The sequence below is a fragment of the Macaca fascicularis genome, chromosome 13 (assembly GCF_037993035.2).
Source record: "Macaca fascicularis isolate 582-1 chromosome 13, T2T-MFA8v1.1".
Taxonomy (NCBI): Eukaryota; Metazoa; Chordata; class Mammalia; order Primates; family Cercopithecidae; genus Macaca; species Macaca fascicularis.
In genome coordinates, this window is record NC_088387.1 from 102,365,698 (window position 1) to 102,385,129 (window position 19,432).

The following is a 19,432-nucleotide window of genomic DNA, read 5'->3' on the forward strand; positions in this document are numbered from 1 at the left end:
TGCAGTATCTGGGCTGGAGTGCATGGTACAGTCCCTAATGGCTTCCCTTGGCTGGGAGAGGGATTTATTTCCCCATGCCCTTGCACTTCCCAGGTTAGGTGACGCCCCACCCTGCTTTGGCTCATCCTCCTTGGGCTTCACCCACTGTCCAATCAGTCCCAATGAGATGAACCTGATACCTCAGTTGGAAATGCAGAAATCACTCACCTTTGCGTCGATCTTGCTGGGAGCTGTTCCTATTCGGCCATGTTGCCAGCCAAGGTCAACTTTTTTTTTTTTTTTTTTTTTTTTTTGAGACAGAGTCTTGCTCTGTCGCCCTGGCTAGAGTACAGTGGCGCAATCTCGGCTCACTGCAAGCTCTGCAAGGTCAACTTTTTTAGATCCCACATATGAGTGAGAACATGTGATATTTGTCAGAAATGTCCATTTTAGAAATCACTTGTGTATCTGTGTTTCTAAAGATTTGTAGTTTTCTTCTTGTTGGCTCTAAACGTTTATTTTTCAGTTTATTCCTAACATTAACAATGTTAATGATAACATTGTTGTCATTAACAATGAGGTTGTATAATTTTTTTTCTAATTGGTTATTATATATAAAAATTATTTTTCTATTTGTTTATTTTATAACTGACCTTCATTTAGTTTTGACTAGTATATGATATAAATTATACACTTTTTAAAATAGCTGTATCGTATTCAATTTATACACCATTTTTAGACTTAAAAGAACAGTTAGATCTTTAACTTGAGATGCTTCACCTACTGGGTGAAGATCTCTATATGCCTCATTTTTTTTTTTTGTCAGTGGTAAAATGATCTGAAACAATGTATGACCTGTAAAGTATTACCCTTGAACCTATTATGCTTTGGATATGAAATTAGAGGATATTGTTTATTATAACTGAATGATTACATTTTATATACATTTATTCTACTAAACTTTGTTGTAAATACTTGACCCCAGAACCAGTTTATAGGATTCTGATTGTAAAACACTTGAATATATTGTTTTAAGCTTGTTTTATGAAATTTTTGACATACTATAACAAAGTATTTTTAAGATTCCAAGGTCTAGAGAAGAAAAAGATACAAATTGGTTATAAATCTAATGTCAAGTCTAATATTGTCTTAATATTAAATCGAATATTGTCTGCATTTTTTAAATTATACTTTAAGTTCTGGGGTACATGTGCAGAGCGTGCAGGTTTGTTGCATAGGTATACATGTGCCATGGTGGTTTGCTGCACCCCTCAACCGTCATCTACATTAGGTATTTCTCCTAATGCTATGCCGCCCCTAGTCCCCACCCCCGACAGGCCCAAGTCTATAGTGCATTTTAAAGAAAGATTTTTATCTCCAGTATAATTGCAAATAAGATGCTGTAACTCGAATTGTCTGAACTGACAACTTGGAGACTCATTTTCACTTTTTCACAAAATCCTATTGTTTCAGTGAGACAAACAACAAAATCAGTAATACAAAAGCAATGATCTGTCCAAAGAAACACAAAGAAAAAAACATATTATTTTATACTGTTTTGCTTATATTGTTTTGCTTTTTTTTTTTTTAACAAAAGGAAACCTGGTATTATCTTGCAGTTTATGACTAACATAGTATAATACTCATTTGCTGTTTCTGAAGTGCCACAGAAATTTCTAACATAAATTGAAGAAAAATTGACACCAAAATTGTGTGTGTGTGTGTGTGTGTGTGTGTGTATTTCTGAGCTGGCACAGCCATGTGTAGCATTTGGTGGTGGTTCTTTTCACAGGATGAGCTGTTAGCCAGCTTCACAGACCCTTGGATATCATGTAGCCTAGTTCCTCCTCCTAGCGCTCCCATCTCTCAACACTGTTTGCTTTCAGTTTGTTCATGCAAGTTCAACGAAAACACCTTAACTTAGATTCTTCCTTATGCATGTTTATAATACCATAATAATTATTTTTAAAAACCCACATTGTCCTGTTTTCTTAGCTCTTCATCTGAAAGACTATGAAGACATCATCCCTCCTGTGGAGATCTACTCTCTGCTAGCACTCTGCGCATGTGCCAGCAGAGCCTTTGGGACTTGTTCAAAAGCTTTCATTAAACTTAAATCTTTAGAGACCCTCAGTTCAGAACAGAAACAGCAGTATGAAGACCTCGCTTTAGAAATATTCACCAAACATACTTCAAAAGATAACAGAAAACCTGAATTGGACAGCCTTATGGAAGGGTAGGCTAATTTTAATTAGTGGATGTCATTCTACCTTATTAGAAGCTTGGATTTCTAGATGTACAATGTTTAATGTAGGAAGTAAAGCACTAAATTTTGAAGCAATTCACATTAACATTATACCCTATTTTATTTATTCTTACAAGTGTATTCATGCTTTTATTTTTTCATTGTAAGAAAGGTTTTTTCTTGAAAAAACTTTTTTAAATGAAAGTATTTGACATTAATCTTGGAATTTTTATTCTTTAGGTTTTTTTAAGTGTATTAAATAAATTAAGTTAGACTAATGAGAAGTTTTAAAGTATAATGAATTGTTTCTCCCCTTGTTTTACAGTGGAGAAGGGAAACTGCCAACATGCGTTGCCACAGGAAGCCCGATCACTGAGTATCAATTCTGGATGTGCAGTGTATGCAAGCATGGTGTCCTTGCCCAGGAAATAAGCCACTACAGCTTCTGCCCCTTATGCCATAGTCCAGTGGCTTAAAGGAATGATAAACTGTATGTAACTGTAAAATATAGGTAACATATATACATGGCTATATGCTGTATGTGTAATAAGGTTTATTTCTATGAGTTTTGTATGAAAATAAGCCTCATTATTTATAGTTGAATTTTTGCACAAAATACATGTTAATAAAATAATTTTTTAAAGCAATACAACTGTGAAATAATAAGGCTGATTTTCATATAAATGTATGAAAATCAACCATATTTTCTGTCTGCCTCTCTCTTTTGTCTATCTTGTATTTGGTTACATGATACCATGGGAATATTCCAAATAAATATTTTTCTCACAATGTCAAGGTAACTGAATTCATTAAAAAATCTTGAAGGGAGTGGGGAGCAGGGGAGGCATGGGAGTGGGGCAAAGTTGAATTTAGAGAATTTTTATAACCCATGTTACAAGGAAGTTAAACAATTGTAATAGCGAAATGAGCTTTCTCTGTAGCCATAGTTAATTAAATAAGCGTTGAATGTCTTCTTTATTATATATTCAGAAGTGAGGCGATGGCATTTTAAGACATTTTTTACAATCTAAATTGTTTCTAATAGCCCTATTCCTCTATTTTAAAACCTGTCCTTTTAGTTTCATTCAAGAGATGGCATTTGGAATTTACACTTTCATATGATTGTGCAGAAAACTTGGCTCTATTTATAATGAAAATAACAAACAAAAATACCCATTTTGTAGTTATAGCTTCTATTGAAACATTGTCACTAAGCTGGACCCTTTATTTACACAAGTATTGTTGAGGGAGTGATTCTTTCTTGATATGCATCTGTTTTCATGGATTATTAATTTAGAAGATAAACAGTTGTGATCTGTAATGGACCATTTCTTATGTCTTTTATATAGCAAATAATGTTCTCTGTTTATTTCTCATGAATTCCCATTTTGTGGCTAAAGACAGAACTTTGCACTATTTCATCAAGATTATTTTATTGAGGTTTGGCTTACCTTTAGTAGAGGCAATACATAGAGATACGCAACTTTGTTATTGCAGCTACAATACACTTTCTCAATCTGATGTTTTTGTCTTGTAGAGACCAAGGCAAGTTCAGCATGTTGCAGATTGGGAATAGTGAGCTATGAGAAGAGATTTAGAGCCTAGATGAGCTTAGGATAGATAGTGAGCTCATAGGCCTAAATACAAAGAGGAGACCAGAAGTCTTTGAGGTCTCTGTCTCTCTTCATGTACCTTGTGGAAAATTACCTTTGTACAATGGTAGCCTCTAAATACATTACCTAGCAAGCTATCCCAGAGGTCAAGGAACAGAAAGCCTTACAAACCAAATAAAAATTCTCAAAATACATTGGTTTATTAAACCAATTTGCAATACACAGTGAGGAACAAGGAGAAAGCAATGATAGATTAACACTGTTAGTGTAGCGTGCCAGTGAGGTGGAAAGACCACAACACCTGAATCATAGGTTATGTAATGTTTTTATGTCCTGACTCACACTCTGTCACATAAGCTTTCCCCTAATAGTGGGGTTACAAGGAGGACCAGAGTGGCCGTTTGAGCCAGACAACTCAATCAGATGAAATGTGCCTGAGGCCAACGACGTACACTTGTTCTCTAGAAGGGTCTCAGGGGCCAGTACACTTTTACCACAGTAATAGCTTGCCTATTAGTCTGCTGAGCAGCCATGAATTTTATTGTATTTCTTGGGTAAGGACAGGCCAGAATGAGTGTCACCAGTGGGTAACTGAATCAACTTCTCACACATATTGAGGGCTTTATATGTCTCATGCATACTTAGTGTGTCATGAATATTTGATATCTTTGTGGCTTTTCATATTTTGAATGCTTCATGAATATTTGATATCTCTTTCTCCTTTCTGTCTGTGGTCACACATACATGCTCTATTAACTTTTGTCTAATATGTCTCCTAAGTTACTAACTTACTTATCTAAATTTAACACAATGAATTTCAGCTTTCTCACTTGTTTTCTTCTATACCAGAATGGAAAATTTCCCCAAATCAGAAAATCACATTCTAACAAAGAAGTCTAAGACAATACATCTCCTGTTGAACTTACATCTTTCCACAGGACTTCTATTTTTAGGGATGAGACTGTTCTCTGCTTCATCAAGGAAAGAGAAATGTTCAGGGTTGTAGGGATGGCACACTTACTAGCTTTGCCTGTCTGAAAGGTTCCTGCAGGACAGTTTGGTCAGAGCTGCAATTCTTGGTCCATGGTTGAATGCTTGAGTATTTCTTCCTTCCCTTTCCTATCTCAGGAATCAGCTGAGAATTCATTTGATTGTCATGCCTCTGGCCCCTTACTGTGATTTGTTGGTTACACTTTCATTTGCTTTAATTCTAGGATCACCTGTTGACTCCTCAGACTTCACCTAACTTTGGAAACTCTCTTTTGGAGCCTTCTCATTTCCCCCTAATTCTGTGCTGCCTGAGCTCTAGAATTTTCCCACCAATGAATTACTCCAGGTAGATTCTGAGTTGCTGGATCTAGTTCATATTTAAACAATATGTAGTTGATATTTCTAATTCAGTTGGATCCAGAAACCAGTATCTTTTAAAACAACCTCTCATACCTTGTGGACCTAATTATCATATATGTATATGTGTGTGTGTGTGCGCGTATGTATATGGACAGACACATCTTTTTTACTTTTGTAAAAGCTTATGCCTCTTTGGTATCTATATCTGTTAAAGTTTTAATGATCTGCCATAATGTCTTGGGGACCTTTGTCTTGTATGTAAATAGTACTAGAGAAAAAACCTGTATTATGAATTGATCTAGTTGGTTTTATTCGACATGAAGGCAATTTCAAGATAACAACACTAACAAACTCTCCCTTGACTAGGGGGACAAAGAAAAGCAAAATTGACCATAAAAAACAATTACCCGGTGAGAAGTTGCATAAACAGAATTAGGTAGTATACTGAAGACAGCATCATTAAACAGTTATGTTGTTCTCCTTGCAAAAAACATGTACTGACTCCCTTTGAGTAATGCCAAGTTGTTTTTTTATTATAAAACTTGCCCTTAATTACATGTTTCAAAGTGGTGTGGTGGGCCAAAGTATTGAAATGATGGAACTGACTGATGAAGCTGTACAAATAAGCAGTGTGCCTAACAAGCAACACAGTAATGTTGACATGCTTAATTCACAAATGCTAATTTCATTATAAATTATTTTGCTAAAGTACACTTTGAAATTATTTTTCTGTATTCCAAGAGCTGAGATCTTAGATTTTATGTAGTATTAAGTGAAAAAATGCGAAAATAATAAACATTGAAGAAAAAATAACTTGTGTTTATTCCACGTTTTCTTTATAACTTATGGAGAACATGGTGTTTGCTTTGTCTTGATTTAAGTATGCTGATGGGGGTTGGTTAGGAGGGTATTGGGCTCCAGAGTGGAGAAGGGGAAGAGGGAGCAGGAGGTACAATAGATATACAGTACCACTTTTGCTACCAAACAAGGGGGAAAAAACCCCAAGAGACTGAATAAATTGCTGTATTATGTCTTTATAATGAGAGCTACCAGCTCCTAAGATATTTCTCTAAAGTTAAAAAAAATTAAATTATACCTCCAGCTGATTGAAGTCCACCCTTTCCACACTGATGTGCAATTATATGAAAAAAAAAAAACCCAAAAACAAAACAAAACAAAAAAACAAGTCCATATATGCAGGTACCAATTTCTGGTTTCTTTTTCTGTTCCATTGATCTGTTTGTCTTTCTTTGGCCCAAAGCAGAATGTCTCAGTTATTATAGTTTTTAAAATAGGTCCTGCTATCTGGTACAAGTCCTACTTTGTTTTTCTTCTTCAAAAATGTTTTGTCACTCTCAGTCCTTTGCACTTCTTTTTTACATATACAACCATATAACCGTGCTTAATGACTGCTTTTTTTTTAAAAAAATACTTCTCAATTGTCATATCTGTTATTTCTTTTTATCATCTTATTGCATTGGCTAGGATACCCAAAACAATGCTGAATAATTAAAGTGATGATACTGGGCATCCTTGTCTTATTCTTAATCTCAAAGGAAATTTTTCAATATTTTAAGAAATCATTGCTTATTATATTTTCTGTAGACATTTTGTCGGTAGGTTTTAACAAGTATGTCTTCTTGTCCTAGTTTGCTAGGGAGTTGAATTTTATTAACTGAATTTTCTACATCTGTTGAGATTTTTCTTCAATTTGTTGATGTGGTGAGTTAAGTACTACAAGCAAGAATACTTGATAATGCTAAAAACTGCTATTCACAATAACAATGTAACATGTAAGAGTATCTGTAGACATAACACCTAATATCTATGCTCATAGCAACCACCTTTATAAAGCAGAAACTGCAGTGGATGCAACAAAATCAATTAATAGAAATACAGTAATAATGACTTCAATGCAATGTTGTGATGATCTCTTATAGAAAACACACTTGCCACTTGATTTTTTCCCTATTTTTTATGTGATGAAATACACATGGCATAAAATTTACTATCTTAACCATTTTTAATTGTTTTTAAATTTAATATTTTACAAGACATGGTCTAGCTCTGTCGCCCAGGCTGGAGTGCAGTGGCACAATCATAGCTCACTGCAGCCTCAAAACTCCTGAGCACAGTAATCCTCCTGCCTCAGCTTCCCAAAGTGCTGGGATTACAGGCATGAACTCTTGCACCTTGCCTATATTAATCATTTTAAGTGTACAGTTAAAGTGGAATTAACTATATTTATTAAATACATTCATATTGTACATATTTCACCACTACCACCACCACCACCACCATCCATCCATCCATCTCAGAATTCTTTATCTTGCAAAACTGAAACTGTATGCTCATTGAACAATAACTCCCTATCCCCCTTAAAGCTGTCCCTGGCAACCACATTCTACTTTCTGTCTTTATGAATTTGACTACTCTAGGTACCTCATAAAAACGGAATCATTCAGTCTTTTTGTGGTTGGCTTAATTCACTTCATGTAATGTCCTCAAGGTTCATCCATGTTGTAACATGTGGCAGAATTTCTGTTCTTTTAAAGACTGAATAATATTCCATTGTATGAGTATACCACATTTTGCTTATCCACTCATCTGTTGATAGACACTTGGATTGCTTCCACCTTTTACCTAGTGCAAACAATACCGCTATGAACCTGGATGTGTAAATATCTCTTTAAGACCATGCTGTCAGATATTTTGGGTATATACTTAGAAGTGGAATTGCTGAATCAAATAGTAATTTTATTCTTAGTATTTGAAGAAGTGTCATACCATGTGATTGCACCATTTTACATTCTCACCAATAGTGCACAAAGATTCCAGTTTCTTCACATCCTCACCAATACTTGTTTCTTCTTAATAGTTTCCATCCTACTGGAATGGTGAGAAGTGGTATTTGATTGTAGCTTCGATTTGCATTTTCCTAATTATTAGTGACATTGAGCATTTTTTCATGTTCTTATTGGCCATATGTGTATCTTCTTTAGAGAAAAGTCTATTCAAATCCTTTGCCCATTTCTACATTGGGTTGTTTTGCTTTGTTGTTGTTGTTTTTGGAAGTTCTTTGTATATTCTGGGTATTAATCCCTTATCAGATATATGACTTGTAAATATTTTGTTTTATTCCGTGGGTTGCTTTTTTACTCTGACGGTGTCTTTTATGCACAAAAGTTTTTAAATTCTCATCAAGCCCAATTTGTCTAGTTTTTTCTTTTGTTGCCTGTGCCACTGATGTCATATTCACAAAATCATTGCCAAATTCAGTGTTGCTAAGTTTTTGCCATATGTTTTTTCCTAAGAGTTCGTAATTTAATTCTTACATTTAGGTCATGATCCATTTTGATTTAATTTTTGTATGTGTTGTAACAGTCCAACTTCATTATTTTGCAGTGGATATCCAATTTTCCTAGCACCATTTGTTTAAAAAACTGTCTTTATGCCAATAACACACTTGTTTTGGGTAATGTAGCTTTGTAGTAAGTTTTGAAATCAGGAGTGAGTCCTTAAACTTTGTTCTTTTTCCAAAATTGTTTTGGCTATTTGAGAGCCCTTGTAATTCCATATGAATTTTAGGATGGAGTTTTCTATTTCTGCAAAAACATCATTGGGATTTTGATAAGGATTCCATAGAATCTGAAGATTGGTTTATATAATATTAACATCTAAACAATATTGTCTTCTAATCCATGAACATGAGATGTCTTTCCATTTGTCTTCTTTAATTTCTTTTAGCAATGTTTTATAGTTTTAATTGTACAACTCTTTTACTTTCTTGGTTAATTCCTAAATATTTTTTTTGTTCTTGATGTTACTGTAGACGGAATTGTTTTCTTTTTTCTTTCTTTTTTTGAGAGGGAGTCTTGCTCTGTTGCCCCGGCCGGAGTGCAGTGGTGCGAGGCACAGTCTTGGCTCACTGCAACCTCCACCTCCCAGGTTCAAGCGAGTCTCCTGCCTCAGCCCCTTGAGTAACTGGGATTACAGGTGCCTGCCACCACATGTGATTAATTTTTGTATTTTTCATAGATACAGGGTTTTGCCATGTTGGCCAGGCTGGTTTCAAACTTCTGACCTCAAGTGATCCACCCATCTTGGCCTCCCAAAGTGCTGGGATTACAGGTGTGAGCCACCGTGCCTGGCTGGAATTTTCTTAATTTCCCCTTTTGGGATAGCTTCATTGTTAGTGAATAAAAATGCAATTGATTTTTGCATGTTGATTTCATATCCTCCTACTTTCATATCCTCCTACCTTGCTGAATTCATTTATTAGTTATAACCATTTTTAAATAGAATATTTAGTGTTATCTATATGTAAGAGCATATCATTTTTGAAGAGATAATTTTACCTCTTCCTTTCCAATGTGGATGGCTTATTTTTAAATTATTTTCTCGCTTAAATACTGTGGCTAGAACTTCCAGTGCTGTGTTGAATAGGAGTACGAAAGTGAGCTTCCTTGTCTTGTTCCTGATTTTGTAGGATAATCTTTCAGTTTTTCACCATTGAATATGATGTTCACTGTGTTTTATACACGTCTTTTATTATGTTGAGGCAGACCCCTTCTATTCCCTGCTTGAGTGTTTTTGTCATGAAAGGGTTTTGAATTTTGTCAAATGCTTTCTCTACCTAAATGGAGGTGATCATAAAGTTTTTTCCCTCCATTCTGTTACTGTGCTGTATTACATTGATTTTTTTTCCTCAACTGCTATTGATTGATTTTCATGTGTTGAATTATCCTTGCATTTCTAGGAATAAATTCCACTTGGTCATGGTGTATAATCCTTTAATTATGCGACTAAATTCAATTTGCTAGTATTTTATTGAAGATTTTTGCATCAAAGTCATAAATGATATTGATCTGCAGTTTTCTTCTAGTGTCTGTGTTTGGCTTTGGTGTCAGAGCAGTGCTCGCTTTATAGAGTGATTTAGAGTTTTCTTTCCTTTTCAGTGTTTTGGAAGAGTTTAAGAAGGACTCGTGTTGGTTCTTCCTTAAACATTTAGTAGAATTCATCAGTGCAGCCACCAGGTCCAGGGCTTTTCTTTGTCAAGAGGTTATTTTTAGATTACTGATTGAATCTCCTTACAAATTACAGGTTAATATGGTTTGTCTGTGTCCTCACCCAAATCTCATCTTGAACAGTAGCTCCCATAATTCCCACATGTTGTGGGAGGGAGCCGGTGGGAGATAATTGAATCATGGGGGCAGTTTCCCCCATACTGTTCTCGTGATAGTGAATAAGTCTCACAAAATCTGATGGTGTTATAAGGGATTTCTCCCTTCACTGTTCTTTCATTTTCTCTTGTCTGCCACCATGTAAGAAACGCCGTTTGCTTTCTGCCATGATTGTGAGGCTTCCCCAGCCACGTGGAACTGTGAGTCCATTAAACCTCTTTTTTCTTAAAAAAACAAAAAACCCAGTCTTGGGTATATCTTTACTAGCAGCGTGGAACAGAATACTACACAGGTCTATTCATATTTTCTATTTCTTCATGATACAATCTTGGTAGGTTTTTTGTTTCTAGGCATTTGTTCATCTAGTTTGTCCCATTTTTCGGCACACAATTGTTCATAGTACTCTCTTATAATCCTCTTTATTTCTGTAGAATTGATGGTAATGTTCCCATTTTCATTTCTGATTTCAGTAATCTGAGTCTTTTTTTTCTTAGTCAATTTAGCCCAAATTTTACTAATTTTTGTTAATCTTTTTAAGAACCAACTTTTGGTTTTGTTGATTCCATTTTTCTGTTTTATCTGTTTTGATTTTGTATTATTTTATTCCTCTGCTAGCTTTGTGTTTGCCATTGGTTCTTGATATTTAATGTTAACATGTTTTACTTTTTTATAAATCTGTTAATATTCCAACTGTTTTTTAATATAATTGCTTTCCTTTGTAATCCTGTTTTAAAACACTTGAAAACACTGAAACGACATAGGCTTCACCACACTTGCAAAGGTGCCATAGCACAAAAAAGGTTAAGATTTTTACTCCTATTTAGAACCCCCCTTCCCAAACCCCCAATTTTCATTACATATACTGCTATTTTCCTCTTAGATCACTGGTTTTTAGACACATAAATATCCCTGTTGTTCCTTGAACAGAACAAAGCATAACTTCTACTCAGGTGCAGGGGCTCATGCCTGTAGTCCTAGCACTTTGGGAGGCTGAGGTGGGCAGATGTCTTGAACCCAGGAGTTAGAGATTAGCTTGGACAACATGGGGAAACTACATCCCTACAAAAAATACAAAAATTGGCTCACTGCCAACCACTTCCACCCAAGTTCAAGGGATTCTCGTGCCTCAGACTGCGGAGTAGGCTGTGATTACAGGCACCTGCCACTATGCCCGGCTAATTTTTTGCATTTTTAGTAGAGACGGGGTTTTGCCATGTTGGCCGGGCTGTTCTCGAACTCCTGACCCAGGTGATCCGCCCGCCTCGGCCTCCCAAAGTGCTGCGATTACAGGCATAAGTCACAGCGCCCGGCCATCTCCACCTTTTCTTATCTCTCAAAAGAAATAACATCTCTGGCTTTATGTAGAATAGTGTATACTGCCACATCAGTGTTTGAGTCATTCCCCAGAGGAGAGGGGAACTACCCCTCCATTTTTTTTTTTTTTTGGCAACATCTCATCTTCCTTTTGCTGTTGCTTCCCCCCACACACACTTGGTTTTCTTCTATCCTACACTTCAGATTTCTGTTTCGTGTTTTTTTTTTAATATTGAAAAGATGACACTGCCCCAAGAAGCAAAAATAAATGGGAACTGAAAAAAATTTTCTTAAAAAATTTTTTATTTATTTAATCTCTTAAATCACCTGGAATGAATATTATGTCAACTGGGAGCTTAAATGCTTAAATGTATTTTACCCCAAATGGTTAATCCTCCCAATAGCACTCATTTGAATAATCTGTCCTTTTCTCCATATATGTTACATGTCTTTTACAAAATACAGCCTATTTGGGGCATGTTTCTGGGCTTTTGTTCTATTGAGCTGTCCATTTGCTTACACCAGAAATGCCAGTTTATTTTTTGTAGTTTTCCAATCTTTCAATTTCTATCAGTGTTTATTTAATTTAACATTAATCCACTGTATTTGTATTTTTTCAGTGGTGGTAAATGGAAAAAATTAAAAATCTAATGAAAGCAGCCAAAAAGCACACAATTTATGTCCTGTTAAGACTTCTGCATGCAAGTATCATGCTCCAAATATATTTTTCATCTTTACTTTTTCTGACGGAAAGGGCTCAAGTACTTTGGGAAGCAAAACAGAATTGACAGACCCCGAAAAGATACACAGCAGGCATGTAGGGTAGCGTGGGTGGCAACTGTTCTTACATAATTTTAATTTGAATTAAACGTAATGTAACTAATAACTTTTTAGATTTCCCTTTGCCATAAACAGGGAATATAACTAACATCAAAGATTCCAGACTCTCGACACAATATACTACTAATCGTAACACAGTTCTAGAGAATCAAAAAAGGTAGAGACGTTTAGACCGCGGAACAGACCTGGTGGAATGTCGACCCAAAGCGTTTCAGGGTAGACAAAGCCTGCTGAGAACACCCTAAACGCGGAGTTTTGCTAAGTAGGGGACGCTGAAAGGCAAGGGAGCGACAGGAAGCCCGCAGGCTAATTCGCCATTAAGAAACAGAACCGTGGCTTCTCCCACCTCCAGCGTCATCGGCCCCCAATCCACTGTAACAAACGGATAGTGTCTCGCACCATCAGACAAGGGACTTGGAAATCACTTTGAGACCACGCATCTGCGCCTCTTCTAACAAACGAGGAAGGAGGGTCCAAGCGCGATAACAACATACTTCACAGGGCGCACTGCAAACGCCCTCCCTGCAGCGGAACAGTTATCTCGCGAGACGACGGGTCCCCAGAAGTCACAAACCTAGCGCCAAGATTGGCTGTCAAAGTAGAGTCCAGGGTGCGGAAGTGGCTTTGTGGTGCCACCTTTGGCCGCTCAGAGGTCAACACCCATTCTACACCGAAAACTAGGCCTTGGCTGCTATGGAAGGACAGCAGGGGGAAAAAAGCCACGCAACCCTAACACTCGCCCAGGCTCATTTCAACAAGGGCGAGTACGCGGAGGCCGAGACGCTGTACTCCGCTTACATTCGCCAGTGCGCCTGCGCGGCCTCCAGCGGCGAGAGTCCCGGGAGGTAACTATCGCGAGACCTGGGGCCGCAGCGATCCCGGGTGGAGGCGACGTTGCGGCTCTCTGGGCTCGTGTTTTCGCTGCTGGAGCTCACGGGCGGCGAGTGTCGTAACCCAGCACTAGGACTGAGCGGGCCGACGTTCGTCTTTCTAGAAAGGCCTAGGCGAGGCCTAGGATGAGGGCGGCGGAGAACGCGGGGAGGGAGCCCACCCGCGAAGAGCCGTCTGCCGCGACGGTGCGGGGAGCTTCCGGGAACCGAACTCCCTGAGGGCTCCTCGGACGCGGGCCGCCGCTTTTCACCCCGCCGTCTCTCCTTCCACGTTCCTCATTCCCACCCAAAGACTTAGGACAGATAGGGATTTTCCACTTGTGATTTTAGCTGGCGGGAAATCCGCGACCTGGGAAGGGAAGGGGTCACGGCTGCGTAGGGCCACGGTACCGCGACTCCCACCTCAGTGTCACAGCGCTGGCTTTTGGTGGTGGTATGAAAAACGTTTATGTAGAAAAGAGCATAACGAACGTCTAGGTGTTTATCGCTTGGCTTAAGCATTATCAGTTTGCCCATAGTATTCATCCATGGGTGTTTCAGAAGGAACTTCCGTATCATCGAATAGTTACTTAATATCAAGTAGTCAGTGTTGGAACCTTTCTGATCGACTAATAAGGTGTTTTGTTCTTTGGTTCGCTTTTCGCAGTTGGTTCAAGTCAGGATACACAGCAAGTCTTTTTAAGTCTCTCCACCTTCTCTTCCCAACACAGTTTTTCCTTTGTTAAGGAAACCGATTCTTGTGTCCTTTGAGATTCCGCGTTTTGGACTTGCTGACTGAATCTCTTCTGTCATTTAATGTGGTCATCTGTCTCATACTGCTGTGAATTGGTAGTTAAACCTTGAGGTTTGATCCAATTGAATTCAGATTCAGTATCATGGCAAGACTACTTTTTAGGTGGGTACACGTGTATACTTTCACCAGGAAGCACATAATGATTGGCTAGCTTTCTTTTTGTGATGTTAGCAGATTCACCTGCTACTATCTGCTTACCCAAAGCATCTTTTCGGCTTGTGCCTGGATGTGTAGCATTTGTTTATACTCCAAGTCTTGCTTGATGGGGCTTGTTGATGGTACGGAGTGGACCAGGATGAGAAAAGAACAGAGGGGTTGATTGAACAGCTTTTTGAACAGTTGTGAGTTGTCTGTTGTGGAGTTGAGTTTTCTAGACAGGATGCCAGCTTGTCTTTTGTATGAGGCTTCACTGAGGACTTGATTCTTACCCTGTTTGTTACACTTGTATGAAATTAAACCGGAAAGATAAAATTACCTTCTCATTTCAATAACACACGAGAATAGTAATAGACGTTTCTGAACAGATAATAAGATGATACCATCTACTTTCCTCAATGCACCTTTAGAAAGCTAAACTATTCATGTTTCGAGCTCTAAGAATAGACTTATCTAGTAGATTTAAAAAAGTATTCATAAGCACCAGGTATACTGATGCTGTCTAGTCTTGTTATTCTTCCTTCTTTGCACATCTCAGCCTAAGAACACAAGTGTCTGTAGCAAATGTAATAGCTATGCCTTACCAGCACAGGAAAGACAGTTTGTCATAGCCCAGTTGAAGGGATTTGAATTCCAGTCTTGGCACTGCCACATGGCTAATGTCTCAGCCTGTTTTTCATCTGTAAAATAAGCTTTGGTAAAATTCTAGGAACTCATGGATTGAAACTGAATTCTGTCATTTCAACTTTTTCCCTTCGATTTATATTCTGGAGCTTACATTTATTTTTTAAGTATTGGGTCACTGAATCATTTTGAAACAATATTTGCAATTTTTGAATGCCTTGCGTTTTGAACAGTTTGTGATGTTTTCTTTTAATATCTAAAGTATAGCTTTAGTCATAAACCTAATTTCCAAAATACTATTTTTTTTGCGAAAGTTAGCAAATCCTAAAAATTCACATTTGGGCTAGGTAACTTAAATGAATTCCATTATAATAAATGCTATCATTACAAAAATTTTAATATTACAAAATATTTCAGCTTCAACTGTTGGTCCATTTCTTTAAAATATGAAACAAAATTTCCACATGAAAAAGCCTTTTAGAAGTTGATTTAATAAGATCTAATTCTAAATCTAACATTTTATGATACTCTGAATATATTACGAATATATAATTAGTATTAAAAACTTATAACAATAATTCTGAAACTTCGATTTAATGACTAAAACCTTACTGGCATCCTGAGATTGCGTTTTTCTTCAAACTCTCTACTGGGAGCAGTTCAACTAGTGTCATGTCAGACATAGGTGAAGGGGAGTGGTGCCCTCTTGTAATCTAGGTTTTAAAAGGGGTGCTTAGTGGCATTCAGAAGTATCCTTACACCCAGTCTCTATCACAGCTCATAGAATAGACAATTTCTAAAATTGCAACAGTTCCTCTCCATCGTTAGCAAACTTGGCTGAAGGAGGCCCTTGGGCTGTGAGTGCCTCTTAGGGTAGCAGTAGTTACAGTGCCTGTCTGAAATCTCAAGACACTACTCAAGAGAAGTACCTTTTACTTACACTAACTGCATTCACAGATATTTTTGGAGGACTATACTTTTTACTACGGGGTATTACAAAGAAGTGACAGATGAGTTCTGTGTTTGGTTCTAATTTGAGAATTGCTTTGGGAAAAAAGAAAGGGAAACAGAATTATCCCTGACTCAGAGCAGAGCCACTAATGCTCTCTGTGCAGACTATTTGTCCTGTGCATAGAAAGGTTCAGGGCGGCCAGGGGCTGTGACCTGTTGAGCTGGCGGCTGGTCAGAGCTACCTGGGTGTCCAGCCCAGGAAAGGCTGCTAATTTAAAGCTCTTTGGGCAACCTCTAGTGCCCTCAGGTGCAGAGCCAGTTCCGCACAAAGGACATCCAAACTGACTGAAGCCCTGAGGGGGCTAAAGGAGCCCACCCTCCTAGCAGGAAGCCAGCGTGGCATTGGGGAGGATGCCAGCTGAGGCTGGAGGGAGGGCAACTCTGTCCCCAGAGATAACTTCCTGGGGATCATAGCATGTTGAATTTTCACCTAGCGTTAACTTTAGTTCTTTATTGGTGGAAAATGATTTCAAATCTCATTGTTTTAAGATCACTTAAAAATTTGAGAATGAAATTGATTCACATTGTGACATGTCCATAGCATACTTGGGCTTTTCCCTCATTGCTTAGCATTTAACTGATCTGTCTTCTTTGCCCTGCTGGTGTGTGCTTAGAAAAATGAAGAATCATTTTAATGTTATATTCAGCAGGACAAGTTGGTAGTGAACGCACTAGAAAGTTAGTATGCTTTTCAGGTTGACATTGTAGTGGTATAACCCTACAAAAGTAGATAACAGGGTTACACAGAAATTGCTTTTAGCTCTTTATTTATTTGTATGGTTTTTCTTCAGCTTGGATTTTCAGTGTTGATGCTGCATGTTATAAGGCTGTGAAGTTTGACAATACCCAAAAGAGAATGAAAGTGGAAATGAGAGGAATTTGGTAACACAGTGTTTTTAATGTGAACTTTTTGTTTAAAGCAAATGCAGCCCTGAGGATTTGGCTACTGCATATAACAACAGGGGGCAAATCAAGTACTTCAGGGTTGATTTTTATGAAGCCATGGATGACTACACATCTGCCATAGAAGTCCAACCCAATTTTGAAGTTCCATATTACAACAGAGGGTTGATACTGTATAGGCTGGGTAAGAATTTTTTTTCTTTTTGGGTTTTGTCATTGACTGTATTCTGTTACTTCAGAGGTCTCAAATATTGTAAAACTAACGTAGTAATCAAATTTTAAAGTTCTGTGAAATTTAGGTTTAGAGCTTGGAACAAAGGAAGTGTCCCTGAGTTTATTTTAGGCTTTTGATAGGCGTTATAGATCACAGCAGAGCACTGGGGTGGGAATTGGACCTGGGCGCAGGAGCCAGGGTGACCCCATTACTTTGTGCTTGTGCATTCCCAGCTGTGAAATGAAGGCAATTCAGATGATCGCCTGTGAAACTTTTCTGAGTTAAAATCTTTGAAGACACACAAGACAATAGAAAGTGAAGTTTAGATTCTTGGATTAAAGGGACCATAGGTACTGTTTCTCATTTAAAGTGTCAAAAAGAAAATTAGTTTCCTGTTTCTTAATTTTACTGCAGTTATGTAAAACAGGCGATACAGTTTTGTTAAAATTTTAAGATGATTGATAATATTTACCTGTTAAATCTCAATAAATAAACCCATAACTAATTTTAGGTGTATTATTCCCTAAGGGCACACAAAATTACTTTGATATACACATCTCTATATTATTAAGATAAAAAAGTTCCTTTACTAGAAGTGACTGAAAGCTCATAAATATAAAAGCAAAAGTACGTGTATCAAAGCTTTGCCATGAATAATATATAGAAATACTCAGTTTCTTTTCTCTTTTCCATTTTTTGGGTTCTGGTACAGGATATTTTGATGATGCTTTGGAAGATTTCAAGAAGGTCTTAGACTTAAATCCTGGATTTCAAGATGCTACTTTGAGCTTAAAACAGACTATTCTAGACAAAGAAGAAAAACAAAGAAGAAATGTTGAAAAAAATTATTGAGATTTTTAACTTAATGGAAGTATTGATTCATGATCCTTACATCTGCATCTAGTTATCAGTAATTTAAAATAGATATTGAGCTATTTTGATTTATATTTAAGAAATTAATACATTAGCACTGAAAGTTAAATAGTGTGTTTAAGGTAATTTCAGGTTGAATGGATTTTTTTTATGAAGTGTAAATAATACCAATGTATAAGTGTATATTATTATATTAAATATTACAGTAAAAAGGAATGTGTGGTGTTTTCCTCAGTAAAACTATTTTTGTGATTTTTTTATTCTCAACTATTTAAAAAATGTTACATCTACAGAAAAGTTGAAAGTATAATAAAATAAACTCTTCAGTTAAATTCATGAGTTGTTAATATTGTGCCATATTTGCTTTTTCTATTTAAATATATAACTTTTTGCTGAACCATTTGAAAATAAGGTGCCGAGGTCACAGTACTTTGCCCCTAAATATTTCAGCCTACATTTTCTAAGATTGAAGACATCCTCCTTTATAACCACAACACCATTATAATACCTAATAAAATGAATAATTCTGTAATGTCAGCCATATCCAGCCCATATTCCAAAGTGTGTAGATTTTTATTTGGATCTAGAGTCAATCAGGTTTCATTGCATTTTTTATTTTTAATGTCTCTCTCAGTTCTTTTAATCTAGTCACCTGTCCATTTTCTCCCCCTAGCATTGGCTTTGAGAGTAAGGCTGTTTTATATAGCTAGGCTAGTGGGACATAATATTTAGGGTTAAAAATAAACATGTCCTACCAGAGAACAATTTGAAAGAGTTCAGCTTGAATTACACTTGATTTTCTCAAGTAATCATTGATAAAATGGGTTAAGATTTAAATATTGAACATAGTTTTCTGTCTCTGGATAATGGCAATTGTTATCAACATTTACTGAATACTATAAGCCAAGCACTGTTCAAATCATAATAATTTGGTGATCAGGTAGGAATGTATAAAAAAGTGAGGAAATGACAAAAAGCACTTACTAAATATAAAGCTTAAAAAAAATCTCTTATTTGGGTGCTGCCAACAATTAGGCCCTTATGAGGCCATCAAACACCGGGAAGAACTTGAAGGGAAAACAAACTAAAGGCAGCCATATGCTATCTATATTTTTTGTTCTTTATTGTTTGGCTTCTAGAGATTTAGACCCTGCATCTCAGATCTCCCAAACTAGTTTATTACTGCTATGGAAAAGCTGTTCTGTAGTGGAAATTACCCTAATCAGGAGAAAGGAAAGTGTCTTTGCTTCGTGTCTCCAGAGGAAGGCGCAGAGTAACTTCTGTGGCCTCAGATGTAATCATCAGCAGCCTTAAAATATTTTTTTTGTATGTGTATGAGTAATCTCATGAGGCAGAAAAAGTAATTGCCCTGTTTGTAGCTCATAAGCAATATCTGGCAAAATACATGGAGAATTTGGGCTATAGGTAAGTGAATATTAAGAGG

The 19,432-nt window shown here is 36.9% G+C and overlaps 2 protein-coding genes and 1 long non-coding RNA gene across 10 annotated transcripts in view; 2 read left to right on the forward strand and 1 right to left on the reverse strand.

Moving 5' to 3' along the window:
- LOC135966871 (uncharacterized) overlaps positions 1 to 264 on the reverse strand; it is a 38,906-nt gene extending 38,642 nt beyond the window's left edge. The window contains exon 1 of the long non-coding RNA XR_010580557.2: positions 208 to 264. This is a non-coding gene — a long non-coding RNA (uncharacterized lncRNA). The remainder of the gene's footprint in view (positions 1 to 207) is intronic.
- The window catches only part of WDR35 (WD repeat domain 35), an 81,023-nt gene extending 63,966 nt beyond the window's left edge, over positions 1 to 17,057 (forward strand). For 4 of the 8 annotated variants that reach the window (XM_005576481.5, XM_065527367.2, XM_074012282.1 and 1 more), the window contains 3 exons: positions 1,975 to 2,215; positions 2,550 to 2,714; positions 5,052 to 5,886. In XM_005576481.5, the coding sequence (XP_005576538.1) occupies positions 1,975 to 2,215; positions 2,550 to 2,700 (392 nt within the window). In that variant the 3' untranslated portion in view covers positions 2,701 to 2,714; positions 5,052 to 5,886. Of the gene's footprint in view, positions 1 to 1,974; positions 2,216 to 2,549; positions 2,715 to 5,051; positions 5,887 to 16,918 lie in introns of those variants that run through there. The other 4 variants (XR_006691776.3, XR_012422648.1, XR_012422647.1 and 1 more) reach the window with 3 other exon arrangements.
- TTC32 (tetratricopeptide repeat domain 32) lies at positions 13,117 to 18,324 on the forward strand. The gene is made up of 3 exons (XM_005576480.4): positions 13,117 to 13,369; positions 16,919 to 17,085; positions 17,828 to 18,324. Exons 1-3 carry the CDS (start codon positions 13,218 to 13,220, stop codon positions 17,965 to 17,967), a joined length of 459 nt encoding a protein of 152 aa, XP_005576537.2. The 5' UTR covers positions 13,117 to 13,217; the 3' UTR covers positions 17,968 to 18,324.
- The last annotated feature ends 1,108 nt before the right edge of the window (positions 18,325 to 19,432 follow it).